General features: G+C 51.1%; 2 protein-coding genes, 1 long non-coding RNA gene and 1 pseudogene across 9 annotated transcripts; 3 read left to right on the forward strand and 1 right to left on the reverse strand.

Annotated features, from left to right (window-relative positions):
- Positions 1–355: 355 nt before the first annotated feature.
- On the reverse strand, positions 356–5,327 carry LOC144332870 (uncharacterized). The gene is made up of 2 exons (XR_013401066.1): positions 1,801–5,327; positions 356–463 (listed from the first exon to the last, which is right to left on the reverse strand). It is a non-coding gene; the product is annotated as an uncharacterized LOC144332870 (long non-coding RNA).
- On the forward strand, positions 3,710–10,997 carry GPD1 (glycerol-3-phosphate dehydrogenase 1). 2 transcript variants are annotated; one of them, XM_077954173.1, is made up of 8 exons: positions 3,710–3,793; positions 4,253–4,430; positions 5,223–5,363; positions 5,958–6,096; positions 6,473–6,585; positions 7,228–7,461; positions 7,685–7,791; positions 9,104–10,997. In XM_077954173.1, the coding sequence occupies exons 1-8, from the start codon at positions 3,753–3,755 to the stop codon at positions 9,198–9,200; spliced, it is 1,050 nt and encodes a 349-aa protein (XP_077810299.1). In that variant the 5' UTR covers positions 3,710–3,752; the 3' UTR covers positions 9,201–10,997. The 2 variants fall into 2 exon arrangements, with proteins under 2 accessions (XP_077810299.1, XP_077810300.1); XM_077954174.1 differs by having other exon boundaries at positions 5,292–5,363.
- Positions 10,998–11,792: 795 nt separating this feature from the next.
- Positions 11,793–21,363, forward strand: COX14 (cytochrome c oxidase assembly factor COX14). 6 transcript variants are annotated; one of them, XM_077952273.1, is made up of 3 exons: positions 11,890–11,986; positions 19,370–19,429; positions 20,936–21,363. In XM_077952273.1, the coding sequence occupies exon 3, from the start codon at positions 20,944–20,946 to the stop codon at positions 21,115–21,117; it is 174 nt and encodes a 57-aa protein (XP_077808399.1). In that variant the 5' UTR covers positions 11,890–11,986; positions 19,370–19,429; positions 20,936–20,943; the 3' UTR covers positions 21,118–21,363.
- A 425-nt stretch (positions 21,364–21,788) lies between these two features.
- LOC712263 (developmental pluripotency-associated protein 3) lies at positions 21,789–22,744 on the forward strand (annotated as a pseudogene).
- The last annotated feature ends 367 nt before the right edge of the window (positions 22,745–23,111 follow it).

A 23,111-nucleotide genomic window follows, 5' to 3' on the forward strand; every position in this document is an offset into this window, starting at 1 on the left:
GGAGATAAAGTGGAAAATGAGATTTCTACTTTTGTGGACCTCAGGGTCTTACCTTAAGAGATTGGTGTCTGCCCCAGTGGTCCAAGCAGGCTAGTTGCTGGTTGGGATTATTGGGTTTCACCACTGGATCTTAAGAGCCCTTTCCCGACTTTCCTTGTTACGCAGGTACTAACAGGTCAGTGGCAGTCATCTTCCTCCTTGTCCATCTGAGCTCCCCAGAGCACCTGTTGGCTGGAGTGAGCCATAGATGCCCGTGATCCCCTTACGTTTGACAAACCTAAGCCTTTGGAGGAGTTTCACTTCTTCCCCCAGGGCTTCTGTCTAGATGTGGGCAGGAACTGGACAACCAAAGACATTTTTGCTTTTTGTGCCTGCTACTCTAATGTTTAAGGTTCCACTTTCATGGTTCAAGTAAGAGTTCAGTTTTGTGTTTTGAGACGGAGTTTTGCTCTTGTTGCCCAGGCTGGAGTGCAATGGCGCGTTCTTGGCTCACTACAACCTCCGCCTCCCAGGTTCAAGTGATTCTTCTGCCTCAGCTTCCCAAGTAGCTGGGATTACAGGCACGCACCACCATGCCCGGCTAATTTTGTATTTTTAGTAGAGATGGGGTTTCTCCATGTTGATCAGACTGGTCTCAAAACTCCCAACCTCAGGTGATCCGCCTGCCTCGGCCTCCCAAAGTGCCGGGATTACAGGCGTGAGCCGCCGCGCCCGGGTAAGAGTTCAGTTCTTTTTTTTTTTTGAGACGGAGTCTCGCTCTGTCGCCCAGGCTGGAGTGCAGTGGCCGGATCTCAGCTCACTGCAAGCTCCGCCTCCCGGGTTCACGCCATTCTCCTGCCTCAGCCTCCCGAGTAGCTGGGACTACAGGCGCCCGCCACCTCGCCCGGCTAGTTTTTTGTATTTTTTAGTAGAGATGGGGTTTCACCGTGCTAGCCAGGATGGTCTCGATCTCCTGACCTCGTGATCCGCCCGTCTCGGCCTCCCAAAGTGCTGGGATTACAGGCGTGAGCCACCGCGCCCGGCCAAGAGTTCAGTTCTTAAGAGCACCATGGAAGTTCTGTGTTGTCATCCTCATACTGTAGACAACTAGCCCCTCCTTGGCAGAGTTTGGAAGACAGCTCAGGAGAGATTCTCATTAGCAATCACTTGAAACTCGCCTGCAGTTCTACCTGCTTCCCACTTGGGGGCTCATGACTTTTTCCTTTGTCATTATGCAAGAATGGGGTTTGGAATATAGGATCAGAGTGCAACCACTTTCCAAAGTTGTAGTTTAAAAATTATCCTTTGCGGCCGGGCGCGGTGGCTCAAGCCTGTAATCCCAGCACTTTGGGAGGCCGAGACGGGCGGATCACGAGGTCAGGAGATCGAGACCATCCTGGCTAACACAATGAAACCCCGTCTCCACTAAAAATACAAAAAAATTAGCCGGGCGTGGTGGCGGCGCCTGTAGTCCCAGCTACTCGGGAGGCTGAGGCAGGAGAATGGCGGGAACCCGGGAGGCGGAGCTTGCAGTGAGCCGAGATCGCGCCACTGCACTCCAGCCTGGGCGACAGAGGGAGACTCCGCCTCAAAAAAAAAAAAAAAAAAAAAAATTATCCTTTGCATCTTTGGATGGGAACATTCTAGCATTGCCTGTTCAATATATGTAATCAAACCCACCAAAAAATCCAACCACTGTTCCTTCTCCGGAACTTGGGGTTTATCAGACTTGAGAAGGGAAAGCAGAGAGGAGTGGTTGGGCCGATAACTAGGAGTGGAGAAAATTGATGTCAAGGACATTGAAATGGCATCTGTTTTTACCCAGGCTAATTACATGTGTAATGAATGGCTGATGAACCATTATTAATTTCAACCAAATAATCTACAGTTTGCTCTTGGGAAAAGAGCTCTAGTGATACAGATAACTTCCTGTGATGAGCCAGTTCTGAATCTCTGCACCCTCTTTATTCCCATGTAAATGAGCACATTCTTAGTCTCTACACTACCTAAAATGATTGTAGGGGCAAAATGAGAGAGGGAAGCATTTAGGCAAAAACAAGGGGGTTATTTTATGCATAAACATCCATTCTTTGGGGCTCTCATCATTTGTGCCAGGGACAGAAGCATCCTTTCTCTTCCATCACCCGTAATCAGTGCTCCCAGCTGGCAGCCTGGCACTGGAGCCTTCATCTCAGTGCCAGTGCAATAAAGGAGTGGTCTGTGGGAGGCTGTCTCCGTATTAGGTATAACATTGTGCAAAGAAAAACAGCCAACTACTGATTTCATGTCCGTTTCCCTATGGGAACTCACTGGCCATGGAAGGAGAATATGGTTGGTTTTTCCTGGGCAGTCCCTGGAACTAGAAAGCCATTTCTTCCCAGTCTTGACCTCCTGCCTGCTTACCCCTACCCACAGGTTGTGCCCAGACTTCCCTCTAGCCCAGTGCTTGTTACCAGTTGCTGGCCAGCAGCAGCCCAGGGGGATGGCAACACCCACCTAAATGTCTGCCAAGCCAGGAGGACAGCACGTGAGCACACGGTGGTGTCTGCCCTCTAGGCCAAGGTGCACAGTGTTAGGAGCCTCTTGCTCCACTCTCCAGATCAGCCTGGAAACCAGAGCTTCCCTCGTCTTAGACAAACAGATGGCTGTGGGCGATACAGAGCCCTGAACTGCTGACTATGTTCCTTCCATCTCGCCCTTCCCCAAAAAACATATACCAAACTTACCCCCAGTGACGGCATCTGAGACCACAAAGCCCCACGGACACAGCTGCCCCGGGTCCTGCCTCCCTTCCCCTTTTCTGGCCTCTGCAGACTAGCCATTCACCTGAGGAAGCCCCTGGGGCAGTACCTTGGAAACCCCTGAGAGGAGGAGTTGAAGGAGGCTCAAAGCCTCTCAAGGACAGTGTGCACTCTGCCTGCCTCCTATTTCCTCCTCTTAAGCCCACAGTCTACAACAAAATTGTGTGCCGCAATTCTCAGAGCCCTCTAACTTTGACCTTTCCCACTTTCCCTAGAACACATTTTTGGGTGGGGATCATCTGAGGTGAGAGGCCCATGGATGAGTCCCCAAGATGGCCTCTGTGAGTGACCAAGACAACCTTGTCTTTTGAGGCTCCTGGGGCCTCATCCTTTTTTGAGCTGAGCTGTCCTCAAAACAGGCCCTTACCTCTTAATGTGGCCTCATCTTTAGAGGCGGGAAGTGGGCCCACATCCCCCACCCCAGCCCTGCAGTGCAGCTAGCGTGGGCCTGCTAGAGGACAGAATTGTGGAACAGGGTCCTGCGAGGGTATGTGGCAGGGTGTGGGATAGGGAGTCATGGAGGAGCCTACCTCTGAAAGGCATTCCCCTAGCTGCTACTGAAGCTAAATACAATTTATTTTATGCTGGGAGACAGAAGGGAGTGAGGGAGACCAGTCACCTGCTCCTTATCTGGGCTATTTTCTTGGCAGACCTCAAAATGAGACCATGGTGGGGAGGGGGTGGGAAGCTGGGCTGGGACCAAGGGAAGAAGCTTGCCAGCACTGTCAGCCGATGAGCCCAGGAGGAAAAGCAGGGCCTAGTCTCTGCCCCATTCCTGTTCCCCACCTGTCTGTACCCTGTCTCTCCTTTCCCTGGCTCTGCCAGACTCTATCTCCCTGGGCGCCAGCCTCCCCACCCACCCCTGGAGGGCGGGGCTTGGCTGCACCCACGTGTGGTGGAGTTAAATGCTCCTAGCCGGCAGAGGAGCTAGGGAGTGTGGCACTGAGCCGGCTCAGGCAGAGACGCGGCACCATGGCTAGCAAGAAAGTCTGCATTGTAGGCTCCGGGAACTGGTAAGCAGCTCTGTCAAGCGATATGGGGGAAGGGTAGGCCCCCCAGGACAGAGGTGGGTAGGAGGCAGAATGGGTGGGAAAAGCCCCTACTGCTATCTTCTATCACAGCAGCACAGGACAGAGGGTGCCCGGCCCTCTCCTGGCCCCCGCCCGCCTGGGCAGCTGCACCTGTTCACCATGGGAAGGCGTCTCCAGAGCGCTCCGTGTGAAGAGCTGCTTGAGTTTGGGGGTGGGAAGATGGGAAGGGGGGCTCCCTTCTCTAGTAGCAAAGGGTGAGGAGACTAAGTCTCCCTTCTACTGCCAGGTCACTGGGGACATGTTTGACATGGGAGTGGAGGTGATAAGGAAGGTAGGGGTGAACAGCCTGGGGGGCTGCTGTGAGATCCTGAGGTGGGGCGCTGCCCCAACTCTTGCCATGTTCCCTCCTCCTGTACTTTCCCGGGCTCCCCCTCCTGCCAGGGGCTCAGCCATCGCCAAGATCGTGGGTGGCAATGCAGCCCAGCTGGCACAGTTTGACCCACGGGTGACCATGTGGGTGTTTGAGGAAGACATTGGAGGCAAAAAGCTGACTGAGATCATCAACACGCAGCATGAGAATGTCAAATACCTGCCAGGGCACAAGCTGCCCCCAAATGTGGTGAGCCCCAACACCCTGCAAGGAACGGGGAGAGGAAGGGAGGGCCAGGAGTCGGAGCCGACCTTACTCAACAGGTGTCTCCTGCTGAGGGGGCCACTTCAGGTGCGGCAGGACTTGGGAAGGTCTCAGGAGGGCTGCTCTGGGCCCTTTCCTGAGGACTGAGGAGAACCTGTGCTTTCCCCTCACAGGCTGCCAGGCGGGTGGGTGGGGAAGGGATGGGAGAACAAATTGGTCTCCATGGCAGCCAAAGACTGGGCTCCCAGACTTGGGGTCCGGTAGTGCCTGCCTCAGGCACTAATCCTGTTACTCATTCACTGAGTGATTAGCCGACTTGGAGGCTGCTCCTTGGACTTACGGTCTTTGGTCAAACCCACGTGGTTCTCCCCACCTGGAAAGGGGAAGCAGGGAAGAGAGCAGAAAAGCTGAGGCTCCCCCTTCCAGCTGGGGTCCCTGAGGAGCTGGGTGATGAAATCTTATTTGAGCTCTTTCTTCTGCCAAGCCCAGTTTGCTTTTGGCCTCCCGCACTGTCCCTTAGCCAAGGGATAGGAGAGTGCTGGGATGAGGTTTCCAGGAGTCCTCAAGAGCCCAGGACAGCTGGAGGGAGAGAGCGTGGTGGCTGGGGCGAGGGAGTAGAGTGTCATTCCTCCAAGTTCAGTCCTTCTAGATTCAGTCTCAAACAAGCCTTCCTGCCCCCTACCAGCCTCACTCTTTGGCTCCCAGATCTCCTGAATGGGGTTCCACAGTGGCTAGGGGAGGTCTGCCAGGCCCGCGAGCACTTGGTCACTCCCACAGGTGGCTGTCCCAGATGTGGTCCAGGCTGCAGCGGATGCTGACATCCTGATCTTTGTGGTGCCCCATCAGTTCATCCGCAAGATCTGTGACCAGCTCAAGGGCCACCTGAAGGCAAACACCATTGGCATGTCTCTTATTAAGGTGCCAGGGACACCTTCATGTGGATGGGGGAGGGTGCGGCTCACCGTTGTGGGGTTCAGGGTGGGTGAAGCAAGAACAGAAATGGCAGACGGAGGTCAAGAGTTTGCCGGAGAAGAGAGGAAGTTGACTCTGGAGAGGCTTAGGAAAGCAGTGAGGTGCTGGGGGTCACTGGAAGGGAGGCTGAAGGGAGGAGACAAGAGATTGGTTTGGAGGTCCTGTCTCTCAGGGAGTTTGGGAGGTGTAAAGGAATGCCTGGGGAATATGAGAAGCAGGCTGGTTTGAGAAGTGTGAAGAGTAGCTGGTTTGGAGCACTGACTGGTCACTGAATGGCAGTTTGTTAGGGCAGTCAGGCGAAGTTGCCTAGGGATGTGGAGGGGACCTGTTGCCTTGGAGAGAGAGATTGGTTGAGGGTATGTGGCAGGGCAGTTTGTCACATGCTGTCTGGCCTCCTCACAGCAAACTTGAGCTAGGAATGGGGCAGGACCTGTGGGGAGGGACACAGATGAGCAATGGATTTGGAAAGGACAGAATTTCTGGGCGGAAGCCCGCAGATGGGCACAAAGGGCACCTGGCCTGAGCTCTATCCTTGCTCAGGGGGTAGACGAGGGCCCCAATGGGCTGAAGCTCATCTCCGAAGTGATTGGGGAGCGCCTCGGCATCCCCATGAGTGTGCTGATGGGGGCCAACATTGCCAGCGAGGTGGCTGATGAGAAGTTCTGTGAGACAACCATTGGTGAGAGCCCCCTGCCACCCACATACAGAGTGCATCTAGTTGCATCCCCTCCCCAAACTGCCCCAACCCCACTTAGCCATCTCCTTCCCATAAGGCAGAGAAAGGAAGATCCAAGCATCAGAGGTGAAGGAGGCTGGGACAGCCCCAGGGAAGGGGCTGCAGGGCCTGCTTAGGGAAGTACAGTGATGAGCCCTCCCTGAGAGCCGGTGCAGTGGCACAGCTGTGGTCCCAACTACTCAAGAGGCTGAGGCGAGAGGATCGCTTAAGCCCAGGAGTTTGAGTCTAGCCTGGGCAACAGAGAGATAACCCCATCTCTATAAAATAAATAGTTTTTACAGAGTCCTTCCCTCAAAGCCTTGCCCCCTCCTCACTTTAGGCTGCAAGGACCCGGCCCAGGGACAACTTCTGAAAGAGCTGATGCAGACACCCAATTTCCGTATCACAGTGGTGCAAGAGGTGGACACAGTAGAGATCTGTGGAGCCTTAAAGGTGAGAGGGGCACAGAGGCAGCTATGGGGTGAGGAGAAGGCCCCAAAGGAGGCCTAGCTGAGCTCTGCCTGCAGGCACTCCAGGCTCTCACTATTGAGCAGTGGTTCCCCTTTCCTACCATGTCCCATCCATACAGGAGGAGCTGCAGAAGCAAGGCCAGGGCCATTCAGGCCGGCTGATTGTTCATCATCAGACCGTGGACCCCCTTGCTCCTTTCCCACTTTAGCCCTGTGTGGGACTCCCTATCCTCTGGCTCCAGGAGGTGGTCTAGGGGGACAAGGAGATGCCCGGGTTAATGGGAGACAAGACATCCATGACACCCAGACAGACAAATGGCCAGAACTATGAATCCTGGACAGCTGTTGACTTGAGGGCTATACAATGGAATGGTCATAGATGTGAAGGTCAATTAGAGAGAAGAGTGGTTTTCAGAAAATGTCCTCAAGGAGGGAGTATGGGGCAGGGCTTAAGAAAGGGGGTGCAGCAAGGGGGAACCAAGAGGCGGAAGTAGCTTCTAAAAGCCCACACACTATACCTCACTTATGCAGTGGGTGTCCTGGCTGATGAAAAGAGCATGAGGGGGCGCCACATGGGGCCTACAGGAGGGGGTCTTTTCTCACCTATGACCTCCATTCCTTCAAGAATGTAGTGGCCGTGGGTGCTGGCTTCTGTGATGGCCTGGGCTTTGGCGACAACACCAAGGCGGCAGTGATCCGGCTGGGACTCATGGAGATGATAGCCTTCGCCAAGCTCTTCTGCAGTGGCCCTGTGTCCTCTGCCACCTTCTTGGAGAGCTGTGGTGTTGCTGACCTGATCACTACCTGTTATGGAGGGCGGAACCGGAAAGTGGCTGAGGCCTTTGCGCGTACAGGAAAGGTGGGCCCTGGGAGAAGGGAGAACAGAGCGGGGGCCCTGTAGGTATCCAGGTAGAGGTGCTTGGCAGGAGGCATCTCTGGAGCACAAACATTAACACTGTTGTGAACATCCCCATCCCTCTTTTCCTCCCAAGACCCCACTCTCATCTGAGCTCCAGTCTCTCCACCCCCTACTGACAACTCTTCTCTCCCCTTTCCATCCACTCATCCTGTTTTCTGCACAGTCCATTGAGCAGCTGGAGAAAGAGATGCTGAATGGGCAGAAACTGCAGGGGCCCGAGACAGCCCGGGAGCTACATAGCATCCTCCAGCACAAGGGCCTGGTGGACAAGTAAGTGTTGGCCACAGCCCCACTGATTAAGGGAGCCATGGCCAGAAGTGCTCGCCCTGTTCATCATCTTCCTGAACCTGCCACAAATCTGTGAAGTGGACAGAGAGGGGAGTGTTACCTTATGTTTCAGACAGAGTCCAGAGCTTGCAGAATCTGGCATGCCCACTGTCCCCCAGCTAGTTCACGGTATTTGAACTCCTTCCAGTCTAGTGCTCTTCACACTACATTACCTGGATCCCTTTGTGCCCCTCTTTCCTTGTCCTCTGCTCTGGGGTTGGAGCTCTGGGGCAGCAGGAATAAGCTCATCCCACTTCTGTCCATCACCCCGTTTGAGTCTCTCCCCCAAGGCCAACCCATCTGTTCCCTGAATCCTGTTCTGGGTGCTGAGGTGTAAGGAGAAGGATGGGCTCTGCTTCAAGGTGCTCCTTTTCAGAAAGACAGCGGGGGTGACTGGGCTGATCAGAGCAGAGCTGTGCTGGTCTGAGAAAGACTCCTAGAAGAAAAGAGTATGAAACAGGTTCAGAAGATCCACTCATGACTGGTCAGGGTAAAGTCTAGAAAAGGGAGCAGCTGGGCAAAAGGACAGGAAGAAGGAAATGGGTATTTATTGAGCACTTTCACATCATACCTAATTACATCTTTACATCTTTACATACACAATCATATCTTCACTCCTTTGTTATACTGGCCCCATTTTACAGTCGGTGACACTGAGGCTCAGAGAGGTTAAGTGCGTTGCTCAAGGCTGGGCATGGTGGCTCACATCTGTAATCCCAGCACTTTGGGAGGCCAAGGTGGGTGGATCACGAGGTCAGGAGTTCGAGCTCAGCCTGACCAACATGGCGAAACCCCATCTCTACTAAAAGTACAAAAATTAGTCAGGCATGGTGGTGCGCGCCTGTAATCCCAGCTACTCAGGAGGCTGAGGCAGGAGAATCGCTTGAACCTGGGAGGTGGAGGTTGCAGTGAGCTGAGATCACGCCACTGCACTCCAGCCTGGGTGACAGAGCAAGACTCTGTGTCAACAACAACAACAACAACAACAAAAGTGCATTGCCGAATTGGCACAAAAAATCCAAGCCAGAGAATCATGCAGGCCAGTTCAACACGGTAGGGAGCAGGGCAATCAGCAATCTGAGGTTAAACCCAGGGCTAGGAAGTTCACATTCTCAGCAGGTAGAAATTCAGAGCCAGCCTCCCTGAGCTCCAAGGTGGGAGGGCAGGGGACAGGAAGGTTAGGTAGTGAGTGGGGGTGGGGGTAGAGTGGACTAGGAGTGGGAGGCTAAGCTGAGCCTTTGCCTCTCCAATCTAGGTTTCCCTTGTTCATGGCTGTGTACAAGGTGTGCTACGAGGGCCAGCCAGTGGGTGAATTCATCCGCTGCCTGCAGAATCATCCAGAACATATGTGAGTAGGGCCAGGGCCCAGGCCAGGCCACTTCTTTACCCCAGTGGAGACCAGCAGAAGCCTGCGGTACCTAGTCACCAGGATCTCCAGGACTCCCAGGGAGCAGACTCTTTGCATCTTTTCACTGGAGGATAGGAGCCTATGGGGCCCAGCTACACACCTGGAGATTCTGAACTGTCAAGCCTCTGGCAGCCTCTTGCCACCACATTTGCCAGACATGCAGTTGCCCTGTCCCTCTCCTGATGTGGGGCTTTCTCCGTGTCCTCTGGGAGGGATGGAATCAAGCTCCAGCGCTGCCTGCTTGGCGGCGGGGGTGATGTATGAGGGGAAGGGTTGGGGGAGAGGCCAGCAGGGCAGGGGCTGCCAGTGGCTGTCTCACACAGACCAGGAATCCTGTTAAAGGGCTGAAGAAGTATCTCAGCCACAGGAGGGATGAGGCAAGGATTGTCAGGGAGGAGTCTGGGCTTCTGAGCTGATGCAGACCCCAGGGACCCCTTTGCTGACCTCTGCCAGGACCCACACAGCTTCAATGGATCTCAGTGTTTGTTAACAAAATACAAAGATCTCAAACAAACCCCTTCTAGCTTCTCCTAGCAACATCTGTGTTCTCAGAAACCTCTGGTCCTCCCCTTTCCCCCTCCCCCAGGCTGCCCTGGCACCCGAGTTGCTGCCATGCTGGCATCTCTAGCCCAGTGGCTTGACATTCTCCCCAGGGACTTCCCGGTTCCTAGTTCATTGCCAGCTCCTCCCCACTCTGTGTGACCTTTCCAAGCCTTCCCTCACCCTCCCCACCAGCACCCTCTTTGGGGAGCAGGAACTTAATCTGCTGACAGAGCTATACCTTTCACAGCAGGCTCAGATCACTCGGCTCCCTGTGACCTTTGTATTCACCCAGCCTCCCTTCTCAGTAGTTCCAGCTGGGTGAGGTGTCAGCTGAGCCCCTCCTGTGCTATCTCCCCAGAGGACATCCCTGACTCCACCCTTTTCTTCCTCCCAAACCCTGCACCTCTTCCTCAGCTGCTCCAGACCGGCCAGGGTAACCAGCTAACCCATGCCTGGCATCTGGAAGCCAGCAGGCCAAAGGGTGGCCCAAAGGCTGATGAACGGTAGGGAAGGGTGAGCAGGTTCCTATGTTGGTGGGCACCAATATTCCAAGGGCAGCTCTCTTTGCTGAATGAGGGCCTTCTCGTGAGGTACTGACCACACCAGCAACTCCGGAGCTAGGTAACTCAAGGAGGAGGAAGAAAATCAAAACCACCCTACTCCCTGGGGTGAGGGAAGAACAGGAGGGGAGGAGGAGGAGTGTGCTCTGCACTGGCCTTGCTCCAGGATGGGGTGGCAGCAGGGGAATGTCACAAGTCAGCAGCCTAGGCCTCTAGCTATAAATAGTCCGGAGGGCCCGAGAGGCTCCCGCCCCGTCCAGCAGGGGTCTCGGCTTCCTGTGTGGAAGCACCTGGCACACTGGCTCTGGCCAGCATTATGCTAAAACCCTCTTACTCTCCAACGAACCACGGAGGCGGGCTCCTCTCTGCGCCTAGCCCTTGAGAATGCTGTCTTACCAGTGAAGGGTGGCGCTGCCCAGATCAGGCAGCAGGAGTGAGGGGCACAGTCACCCCAGGCCTGGCTGAGCCCAGGTCTGGACACTGAGTGTCCAGAGCTGCCTCCCCAGGAGATTAAGGTGGGGGCAAAGGGGAAGCTTCAAACACTTTGCCTACTTTTGTTCACTACCCTAGTCCACTGTGACTCAGGTCTTCCCATCAGGCCTATTTGTCTACCCAATAAAGTGTGTTTTTTCCAGAAACAGGAAGAGTTGGGAGAGGGAGCTTCAGTGCATATGGCAGTGCGTGTGCTGGTGTGTATCATTGCACGTATGTTTCCCTTCTTACCGTAGGAAAAATGAAAAAAAGAAATCCCTCCTCCATAATCGCAGCCACTCCAGGGGTCAGCGGCGGTGCCCACTCAGTCCCCTCCTCTCTCTCCCCTCTCCCGCCAGCTCCCCCTCCCGCCCTCGCCGCAAGCTGACCCCAGCCTTCCTGGCGCTTCTTAGGGGCTTTATCATGCCTCCTGAAAGAAGAGAGGTCACACACGGGGCAGAAACGTTAGACACTCATCCCTCGTGCCCATTCCTTGGTCACGGCCCAAGCTGCCGCATCCTTGGCGGTCCGGGCCTCGCGGTGCCCCTTGGGTCCCTACCTGGACTCGGCCCACAGCCTGGCTCTAGGGGGCGCGCGGTTCACCTCCAGAGGGCCGGCTCCGAGAATCTACCCAGCTACTGGAGACGTCACCGCGCCGTAGGCTGAGGATTGGCTGACTCTGATTTAGCATCCTAAAACTTCCGGTTCCAGAGCTTGGCTCGTCAAAGACCCTCCCTCGAGGGAGCGAAACCACAGCCCCCAGAATTCAGCGGGCCTCTCCGAGACCACAGCGCGTCTGAGGATGCGTAGTAAGGATAACGGGCCCGGAAGCCGGAAGTTCAATGCCGGCCTTCAGCTGGACTGACGGCCGGCGCTGACTCCCGCCTTAGTGGGCGGAGTTGTGCCGCGTCTGATGCGCAGTTCCCTTTCTAGCGCTGCAAGCCGAATCCTAGAGGCTAACCCGGCAGGTGGGCGGGAGAAAGTCGGTTTCCGCACCAATAGCTGAGGCGTTCAGGGTTGTCCAGGGACGCTATCCTCACGTGTCTGGTTCCGAGTGCTGCGTTTGGCTGTGCTGGGAAGTTGAATAGACAGTGGCCTCGAGACCCTGCCTGCCTGAGGAGGCCTCGGTTGGTCGCGAAGGAGCTGCAGCATCCAGGTACGCCGCCGGCTAGGGCCGAGCAGGGGCTGCCAGTCCCGCTGCCTGCGCGCCCACCTGAGTCAGCCTCCGCTTGCCGCGTCCTCCCATCCCCCAGTCTTCAGGCCTGGTGCCCTTGAATTCAGTCACCCGCGTCTGTTGTGTCGCGGACCGCGAGCCGCACTGCTTCCTGCCCAAGCCCAAGCCCAAGCCCAAACTCCTCGCAGCAGTAGGTCCGCCTTGCTAGAGCTCAGCACTAATCTTGTCAAACCTCGACTCCTGCCTGGACCCTCCACGCTCCGACTACTCCAAATGTCCCTTCCTTTATAGACCTCTGCGTCCTGATAAGTGGCTCTCCGGGGCACCCTTCCTGCATATCGGCTATCCAGCTCCACCTCTTGACCGCATTCACTTCCTGGAATGCTCTCCCTGCTTTTCTCCAGCCCGCCCTTCTAAAAAGACAGTTCTACTCCCACCCCGATTCCCACCCCTACCCTTTTCTGCTAAGTTTTCTCAAGCCCCCACCGTGTCTCTGAGCTCTTGTCTGAACTCTCACAGTGCCTCTCCCATCAGACCATAAGCTCCTGTATGACAGAAGCCATGTTCTTTTTAGCGGCCTCGGTAGCATTATGTATTGTATTGTATTGTATTGTATTTATTGTATATTTTATTTTATTTATATCATACAGGGTCTTGCTTTGTCGCTCAGGCTGCATGTGTGCCCCACCAAGCCCGGGCATTAAAAAAAAAAAAAAAGATTTTTCTTTTTTAAAAAAGGTCTCGCTATGAGTGCAAGCCATCCTCCTGCCTCGGCCTCCCAAAGTGTTGAGATTATCGCCGTGAGCCGCCGCACCAGGCCGATACTACTCTCTAAGTGCCGAATAAAAAGTAGATAAATGATGATGGATAGATACCCTAAAAGCCCTGAGTTGACCACTGTGCAATGTATGCATGTAACAAAATCGCACCTCTACCCATACATTTATACAAATTTTTAAAAACGGGCGAATCTAAGCCGAGATGATAGATGCATTTGAGGGAATGAGTTTTCCAGGGGAGAAACCTGAGTCTTGAGGTCCCCTGTGTTTAGAAGGCAGAACAAGAGAAAAGCCATAACCCTTGCAAATTGCACCCCTAAGACATTTTCTGTAATGATTTTATGTTTTTTCCCATTTTTCTGAAACCTGCAGCCCAACCCTATCACTCCATAACTGAGACCCAGTGTTTTGTGCTTTATTGAGAAAATGGATGCCCCTCAGATGAAAGTGTTCCTCTGCTAACCTCAAAAGTTTCCCTTATTTCCAAGATTAATCCTTCTACTCATGCATGTAACCTCCCTCCCTCCCTCCCTCCCTCCCTCCCTCCCTCCCTCCCTTCCTTCCTTCCTTCCTTCCTTCCTTCCTTCCTTCCTTCCTTCCTTCCTTCTTTCCTGCCTCCCTCCCTCCCTCCCTTCCCTCCCTCCCCTCCCTCCCTTCCCTCCCTCCCCTCCCTCCCTTCCCTCCCTCCCCTCCCTCCCTTCCCTCCCTACCTTTTCTGATGGAGTTTTGCTCTTGTTGCCCAGGCTGGGGTGCAGTGGCGCGATCTCCACAGCGCGATCTCTGCTCACCGCAACCTCTGCCTCCTGGGTTCGTGATTCTCATGCCTCAGCCTCTGGAGTAGCTGGGATTACAGGCATTCGCCACCATGCTCAGCTAATTTTGTATTTTTAGTAGAGATGGGGTTTCTCCATGTTGGTCAGGCTGGCCTCGAACTGCCGATCTCAGGTGATCTGCCTGTCTTGGCCTCCCAAAGTCCTGGGATTACAGGCCTGAGCCACTGCACCCGGCCTGGGCATATCATATTTTCCTAGGCCATCGCCTATCTGGTTCTATCCTGCCCACCTCACTTCTTGCATCCTCAGTTTAGCCACCACCTTCATCCCCTTTGAAACATATTCTGGGCCGGGCACGCTGGCACATGCCTATATTCCCAGCACTTTGGGAGTCTGAGGCGGGTAGATCACTTGAGGTCAGGAGTTTGAGACCAGCCTGGCCAACATGGTGGTGAAACCCCATCTCAACTAAAAATACAAAAAATTAGCTGGGCGTGGTGGCACATGCCTGTAATCCCAGCTACTGGGGAGGCTGAGGCAGGAGAATCTCTTGAACCTGGGAGGCGAAAGTTGCAGTAAGCCAAGATTGTGCCACTACACTCCAGCCTGGGTGCAAACGAAATTCCATCTCAAAAACAAAACAAAACAAAAACCAAAACAAAAGCATATTCAGGTCTTTCTCATTAATAAGCATAACAAAAGTAGAATTTTCTTAATCTTGTTACCTTCTGAAGCTGCTGTCCTGTCACTCCCATCAGTACTTATCTTTGGGGTAAGAGGATTGTGATTCTTGTAAAAATGTTTCTCTGTCCTGGAAAACTGGTAGACACGTGAATCTTGCGGGGTTCATAGGCCTGCTGGGGCTCTGCCTAAGAATCTGTGCTCTTGATGTCTATATTGCTCTTTACTTGATGTTTATACTACCTATTCCACTTCAGTGCAGTCAGCTGACTGGAATCCTAGGCTTACTGGTGACCTCGTCACCCGTTCCCACCCAGTGTTCCTATCTGACCAGTCTTCATAGTAGTTAACTTTGCAGTAGTGGTGCCCAATTTCTTTTCTTTTCTTTAATTTTTGAGACGAAGTCTTGCTCTGTTGCCCAGGCTGAAGTGCAGTGGTGCGATCTCAGCTCACTGCAACCTCCGCCTCCTGGGTTCAAGTGATTCTCCTGTGTCAGTCTCCTGAGTAGCTGGGATTACAGGCATGTGCCACCATGCCCGGCTAATTTTTGTATTTTTAGTCGAGACGGGGTTTCATCGTATTGGTCAGGCTTGTCTCGAACTCCTGACCTCAGGTTATCCGCCCACTTCTGCCTCCCAAAGTACTGGGATTATAGGCGTGAGCCACCACGGCCAGCCTTTTTTTTTTTTTTTTTTTTCTTCTTTACTATCATTATTATATTAGAGACACAGTCTTGCTCTGCGAGTACAGGGCCGTGATCACAGCTCACTGCAGCCCCAAACTCGTGGACTCCCACCCAAACCTTCCTAGTAGCTGGGACTGCAGGTGCATGCCACCACACCCAGCTATGGTTCTCAATTTTTATTCTAGCCTAACACACTGGAAAGGTACAGTACACCTCCATCAGTGGCAGTGACTTGATACAGCAGTGATTTTCAACCAGGAAGGGGGATGTAGTTAAATGAAAAACAAAACAAAACAAAACAAAACAAAAAAAAACCCAGGTGTTTCTGGAATTTTTTTTTTTTTTTTTTGAGAGGTGGAGTTTTGCTTGTTGCCTAGGCTGGAGTGCAGTGGCTCTATCTCAGCTCACCACAACCTCTGCCTCCTGGGTTCAAGCGATTCTCCTGCCTCAGCTTCCTGAATAGCTGGGATTACAGGCATGTGCCACAATGCTTGGCTAATGTTTGTATTTTTAGTAGGGATGGGGTTTTTCCGTGTTGGTCAGGCTGGTCTTGAACTCCTGACCTCAGGAGATCCGCCTGCCTTGGCCTGTCAAAGTGCTGGGACTACAGGAGTGAGCCACTGTGCCCGGCCTTGGAATTTCCTACCTGCCTTTTTTCCTTAATTGTTGCCTTCTTCAAACTGTTGCTCCCTTGGCCTCTCTCTTTCTGTCCTTATCCTCTGCTTTGGTTTTGCTCTTTACCTCCATATATATCTGAAACATAGCTTCCCTTCTAAGATCTATCTAAATTTGTGTTTCCATCTGCCTGATAGACATCATCACAGGAATGTTGTGTTGAGCATCTTAATTTTTTTTTTTTTTTTTGAGACGGAGTCTCGCTCTGTCGCCTGGCTGGAGTACAGCGGCTGCAACTTCTGCCTTCTGGGTTCAAGCGATTCTTCTGCCTCAGCCTCCCAAGTAGCTAGGACTACAGGTGCGCGCCACCATGCCCGGCTTATTTTTGTATTTTTAGTAGAGACAGGGTTTCACCATGTTGGCTAGGATGGTCTCGATCTCTTGACCTCGTGATCTGCCTACCTTGTACTCCCAAAGTGCTGGAATTACAGGCGTGAGCCACCGTGCCCGGCCATTTTTTTGTTTGTTTGTTTTTGTTTTTTTTAAATAGAGATGGAGTCTTGCTGTGTTGCCTAGGCTTAGTCTTGAACTCCTGGGCTAAAGCGATTTCTCCTGCCTCAGCCTCCCAAAGTGCTGGGATTACCGGTGTGAACCACCATGCCTGGCTGAGCATCTTAATTTTAACATGTTCAAACCCAGCTCATGATCCTCTTTTTTTTTTTTGAGACAGGGTCTCTCTGTCACCCAGACTGGAGTGTCATGGCATGATCTTGGCTCACTGCACCTCTACCTCCTGGGCTCAAGCGATCCTCCCACCTCAGCTTCCTGAGTAGCTGGGACTACAGGTGCATGCTGCTACACCGCACTAATTTTTGTTATTTTTTGTAGAGACAGGGTTTCACCATGTTGCCCAGGCTGGTCTCAAAGTTGTGGGCTCAAGCAATCCATCTGCCTTTGCCTCCCAAAGTGCTGGCATTACAGGCCACTGCACCGGCCACATGATCTTCTTAATGGACACTGCCACCACCCTGTATATACAGTGATACATACCTCTTCTCTCATTTCTTATTTCTGTTAATAGTATCCCAATCTATAAAGTTTCCTAACTTGGAGGTATTAATATTTTCAGCTTTGCCCTAATCCATTCCATTGATAAATCTTTTTCTACTTCCAAAGTAACTTCTGCATCTGTCCTTTCCATTTCTACTGCTACCACTGCTTTAGCTCAGAATCTGAAGAAGTTTTTTTGTTTTTTTTTTTTTTGAGATGGAGTCTTGCTCTGTCCCCCATGCTGGAGTGCAGTGGTTCTCTCTTGGCTCACTGCAACCTCTGCCTCCCATGTTCAAGTGATTCTCTTACCTCAGCCTCCTGAGTAGCTGGGGCTACAGGCATCACCACCACGCCCGGCTAATTTGTGTATTTTTAGTAGAGACAGGGTTTTGCCATGTTGGCCAGGCTGGTCTCGAACTCCGGACCTCAGGTGATCTGCCCACCTCGGCCTCCCAAAGTGTTGGGATTATAGGTGTGAGCCACTGCGCCCAGCCTGAAGAGTTGTTGCTAATTGGGTATTAGGGAAGACCATAGGATGGATTAAGATGAGAGAGGGAAGGTAAGGTTGTAGACAGCAGGATTATGTCTGTTAGTTGGTTTTATGTCACTTTTCTAGCCAAGCTGTACCATCCTGTTTTTGTTGGTTGGTGAATGCTTCCAGCTCTTTTCCTCCAGCCCTTGGAAGAGGTGGTCCTATAATTGTTAAGCATCTAGCTAGGGTGATGAGTGGGAATAGGAATAATAAGTGACAGGGAAGTTGAAGGCTGCAGGGGGCTTAGTATTCAGCTCCATGGTGTGTGTGTTTTCTACCTTAATGTCCAACTTCGTGGGTGTGTGTTTTGTTCACTGTTGCATGCACAGCTTGGGGCCATTTCAAACCTCAGAACCTCAGATTTCAAACCTGAACACAGTCATTTCTTATCTTGAACTTGTGTCACTTACTATTCTTCCTCTGACCTTACTTAATATCAGTTTCCATAGTGGGATTATATTTCAAAGAAGCTGTGCCTCAGCTCAGCTTGGGGTCCGCACTCAAGGCCTGCCTCAAAGGCAATGTTCAGCCCTTAGGGTTTACTCTGAGAAGCATTTACATGTCTGTACCTATGTCTGACCCCTCTAAACCAGCGAATCCTGAGCTTTACTTTCATATTTTTTTGTTTTTTGATACAGGGTCTCACTCTGTCACCCAGGCTGGAATGCAGTGGTACGATCACAGCTCACTGCAGCCTCGACCTCCTGGGCTCAAGCAATCCTCCCACCTCAGCCTCCTGAGTAGCTGGGACTACAGCCACATGCCACCATGCCTGGCTAATGTAAAAAATTTTTTTTGTGGGGATGGGGTCTCACTATGTTGCCCAGGCTGGTCTCAAACTCCTGGCCTCAAGTGATCCTCCTGACTCGGCCTCCCAAAGCATGGGATTACAAGTGTGAGCCACCGTGCCCTGCCCAGGTTCTCGACTTTGTTTTGTTTGTGTGTATGCTTTGGCATGTATGTGCACATGGCTGTGGTAAGGGGCGGGATTTTAAGTGTCTCTGCCTACAGTGCTGAGAGCCAGTAAGTGGAGAGCAAGCTGCCAAAACTAAAAATAGAGTCCTCTTAGGCCTCACTGGCAGGCTTATTGGAGCCCAGTTCTCTCGAGGCTCCTCAGGACTGGTCCGAAGGTCCCTGCTGTGTTGGCGTCTGCTCGAGCGTGTCATCAGCTGATTAGCAGGAAGGATATGATTCCTACGCCCTCCCAACCAATGAAGAGTTGGAAAAGGTTGTTGGCAGTAACTAGAATTAGTATGGCAGCGAGAAAAACAAGGAAGTATTTGAAGAATTGGTTGATGTTTGGGTCCTCCCCTCTTGGCTTCCACCCTGGCTCTTTTTTTTTTTTTTTTTTTTTTTTTTGAGACGGTATCTTGCTCTGTTGCCCAGGCTGGGTGCAATGATGCAATCTTGGCTCAACTGCAACCTCTGCCTCCTGGGTTCAAGAGATTCTCCTGTCTCAGCCTCTGAGTAGCAGGGACGCAGCTGTGCACCACCATGCTGGGCTAATTTTTTTTTTTTTTTTTGAGATGGAGTCTTGCTCTGTCACCAGGCTGGAGTGCAACAGCGCGATCTCGGCTCACTGTGGCCTCTGCCTCCCGGGTTCAAGCGATTCTCCTGCCTCAGCCTCCCAAGTAGCTGGGATTACAGGCGTGCGCTGCCACGCCCAGCTAATTATTTGTATTTTTAGTAGAGACAGGGTTTCACCCTGTTGGCCAGGATGGTCTTGATCTCCTGACCTTGTGATCTGCCCGCCTCAGCCTCCCAAAGTGCTAGGATTACAGGCGTGAGCCACCATACCCTAACCTTTTTTTTTTTTTTTTGAGATGGAGTCTCACTCTGTCATCCAGGCTAGAGTGCACTGGCGCAATCTCACTTCACTGCAACCTCCGCCTCCCAGGTTCAAGCAGTTCTCGTGCCTTACTCTCCTGAGGAGCTGGGATTACAGGCGAGCGCCTCCATGCCCAGCTAATTTTTGTATTTTTAGTAGAGACAGGGTTTCACCATGTTTGCCAGGCTGCTCTCGAACTCCTGACCTCAGGTGTTCCGCTCGCCTCGGCCTTCCAAAGTGCTGAGATTACAGGCATGAGCCACTGCGCCCGGTCCCACCTTGGCATTCTGAACACAGTCTTGCCTTTCGCTGCTATTTCTGTCGGTCTTCATGCAGCTTGCACATACCCCCACCCCGTCCTTGACGGAAACCATGCTCTGGTTGTTGTTTCTTTAAATATATATATATGTATTTTTGGCCAGGCGCGGTGGCTCATGCCGTAATCCCAGTACTTTGGGAGGCTAAGGCGGGTGGATCACGAGGTGAGAAGATCGAGACCATCCTGGCTAACATGATGAAACCCCGTCTCTACTAAAAATACAAAAAATTAGCCGGGTGTGGTGGCAGGTGCCTGTAGTCCCAGCTACTGGGGAGGCTGAGGCAGGAGAATGGCATGAACCTGGGAGGCGGAGGTTGCAGTGAGCCGAGATCACACCACTGCACTCCAGCCTGGGGGACAGAGTGAGACTCTGTCTCAATAAAAAAAATATATATGATATAAAATATATATTATATATATAACATATATAAAATACATTTTTTTTTATTGAGGTAGTGTTCTTGACTTTTAAGAAACCTATCTCACTGATTTCAGTCAATCTTTTATTTTCAATTCCCTCAACAGAGTAGCACCTACGAACACATTCATGGACCCAAATTGAGGGACATTTTGTTCCAGGTAAGGGATTCTCTACTAAACTTTCTCGTTTCCTAGCTTGGAATATCCAGGGAACAGTTAAATTAGAGGTAATTTATCTCATGCAAATGTGAGTTAACAATTTGCTGGGGACTCAGTAAGTTTCTTTTTAGCCTGTGGGATAGGTTCTTAGTGTTGAGTTTAGAACGTAGAATTAATGCTGTAGAAGGTTAAGTATAATTGAAATAATATAAAAGTACTTTTGACACTATTTCAGTTATATTATGGCTTAAACAAGCTTTAATGTTGACTTGGAAAGCTAACCACCATGAATAAGATCGTTTTTATGGGGAAACAAATTGGATATTGCCTGAAAGATTCCCGTTTGATCTTCCTAGAGAGAATAATTCACTGCAAATATTTCATTTCTGCTACCTCCATTAGTTCCCTCCTAGCTAGACAAACTGATGCTTGCTGAATATTACCAGTTAGAGCAGCCCTGGCTGGTGCAGTGGCTCACGCCTGTACAGAATCCCAGCACTTTGGGAGGCCAAGGTGGGAGGATCACTTGAACCCAGGAGTTCAAGACCAGCCCTGGCAACATACATAGCAAGACTCTGTCTCTACAAAAAAATAGAAAAACTGGCGGGTGTGGTGGTACACACCTGTAGCTTCAGCTACTTGGAAGGCTGAGGTGGGAGGGTGGGCTTGAGCCCAGGAGATCGAAGCTGCAATGAGCCATGCTCACGCCACTGCACTCCAGCCTGGGCAACAGAGTGAGAACTTGTCTCAAAACAAAACAAACCCCAGCAGTCCAGGCTGGTCCATGCCCGTTACTTCTCTCCGCAGGCATGGAAGGCCAAGTGTTGGCTTTGATGACATTCAGAGGCACCTGGTTCCAGGCTTGTTTCTATATCTTGTACGCAGATTTTATTTGTCCTTTTGAATCATAGAGTTCCTAAGTGATATCTTCCAGTATCCTTATGAGACTTTACTTAGATATAGGGGCTATTCAGTGTAGAGTGCAGACAGACCAAGAAGGGTGCAGAAGATATGGAATGGCTTTAAACAGGGAGATGGGCCGTGCAGATGAGGCCTTATCCTCAGGTCTAAATTCAATCTGTCTTTGTAGGAGACAAGATGCCAACTGGCAAGCAGCTAGCTGACCTTGGCTATAAGACCTTCTCTGCCTCCATGATGCTCCTTACTGTGTATGGGGGGTACCTCTGCAGTGTCGGAATCTACCACTATTTCCAGCAGCGCAGGGCCCAGCGCCAGGCGGCAGAAGAACAGAAGACCTCAGGAATCCTGTAGATCTGGGGGGCTTTTTCTCCTGAGCAGAGAGGCCCAAGGCATGCTGTGGAGAGACTTCACCTGCCACCATTTCCAGGTCAACAGGACTAGAGCGTTGATGGTTTTCAAACTCTGTTGGAAGAAAGTGTCTGTAATTTCTCTGGTTCTGCCAGTCTGTGCCAGTTTGACAGTTTATGGAGGCTGTTGAATCGTAATAGCAATGTGAGTGTGAGGTACACCTACAGACATTAAATATTTTGCCATGTCTGTGTCTTGGTGTTTTTTGTTTACCCAAATAGTGTATGAACCACAAAAGGGGAGCCTTGTCTACCAGTTTTCTGGGTTTAGACTGGATTACCATATCTCGAGCCCTTAGCACCCGTGAAGTGGGTGATATACAGCTCCAGGGGTAGTATCTACCCTCATGATCTCAGAGGAAAGATTGTCCCAGGATTTATATAAATCCCCTGAAAGAATTCTGTAAGAAGCTTTTCTCTGGGTAGTGCCCATTCCTGGGCTGATTACTGGATCTAGGTATTTGGTTACTCTGGCCAGCATGGCCACATGTGCACCTCTACATCGAGGAGGGTAGAGGCCCTTGTTTGACAACTGTAATCAAACTGCATGCAGCAAAGGAGGATAGTTCCCGGTTTCAAAGATCCAGGAGAAGCTTAGTGTTGTTCAAGACGCAGATGGACCCATCACAGCAGTTTAATCCAACCTCCATCCCAGAGTCTTCACAAATGCTGACCCAAGAAAATTCTCGGGACGATTCAGGGGCCTCTGAAATCTGTTCCGAGATGTTGATAAAGAACCTTAGTAACTTGACTATCAACGCCAGTAACGAATCCCCTTCCCCTCTATCAGAAGATTCACTCCATCGAGTGATAGATGGAATTGCCGCAAGAGCACCAGTCCTCAGGGAAATCAGAGATGACTTGATTTACAGGAGGAGAGGAGTAAGAACATTGCTGTCTGTGCAGAGAGAAAGGATGGCAAGATTCAGATACATGTTACTCGGCAGAGTTCGTACGCGTGAAAGAATACTAACAAACACTGGGCTTAAGGGAGTTAGGAAGGAATCAAGACCATTCAGATGTCCCTGCAGTTTCTGCGTGTCCAACGGATGGGATCCTTCTGAGAATGCTAGAATAGGGAATTATGACACCAAGCCACTTCAGCCATAAGACTTATTCTTGCACCTTTTTCTTCTTGCTGGTAATTTTATATAGCAGGTTGTGAAAGCTACTCTATGCTAGTATAGACTATACACCAACAATATTAATGAGTTCTAGGATGTATTTTTCTTCTTGTATCTTTTTCTTCCTACTGTGATACTAGTAATTTGTAAGGGATCTGTGTCATTTGAATGTATTTGAATAACTTTAGCTCTACTGTTTGATTTGACCCAAAGACGACATAAGTATTCCCATGTGTCTTAGAAGCCCAAAGTCAGTGAGATGAAACCCAACATCAAGAAATTGAAGCAGAGTTACTTGTGGATAAAGAAAGCATTAGGTAGTTTGGCTATAGCATAATAACTAGATTTTCTGGCTTTCAAAAATTTGGATTGCAATCACAGCAAACTTTGTTATTTTTATGGTTTTCAGTACAAAAAGGTGTTTATATAGAAATAATAAAGTTGACATTTGAGTACCTTTTTTAAAAAAAAAAAAAAAGGAGGATAGTTCCCAAGAGGAAGGGCCATTGGGCAGCGTATGGTAAAACAGTTCACCTCCTTAAGCTCAGTGGGTGTAGTAGAGCATAAGGATAGATTCACTGTGCTACTGCACAGGAAACCTACCTGGAGGTTTTATTGCAGAGACGTGAAAAGGCTTTGAAAGAAAACAAAATGCTTTCAAGACCTCATTAGGAAGTGAGAGATCCTTGCCACCATTCCATTTTGAGCTTTGAGGCTCAGCTGGTTCACCTCATTCTTGGTGATTGACCAGAATATCAGCCCCTCTGGACACCTGTCCTCTCCCATACACTCATGTGCAGACTGCGCTGACCTT

This window comes from Macaca mulatta, chromosome 11 (genome assembly GCF_049350105.2).
Source record: "Macaca mulatta isolate MMU2019108-1 chromosome 11, T2T-MMU8v2.0, whole genome shotgun sequence".
NCBI lineage: Eukaryota > Metazoa > Chordata > Mammalia > Primates > Cercopithecidae > Macaca > Macaca mulatta.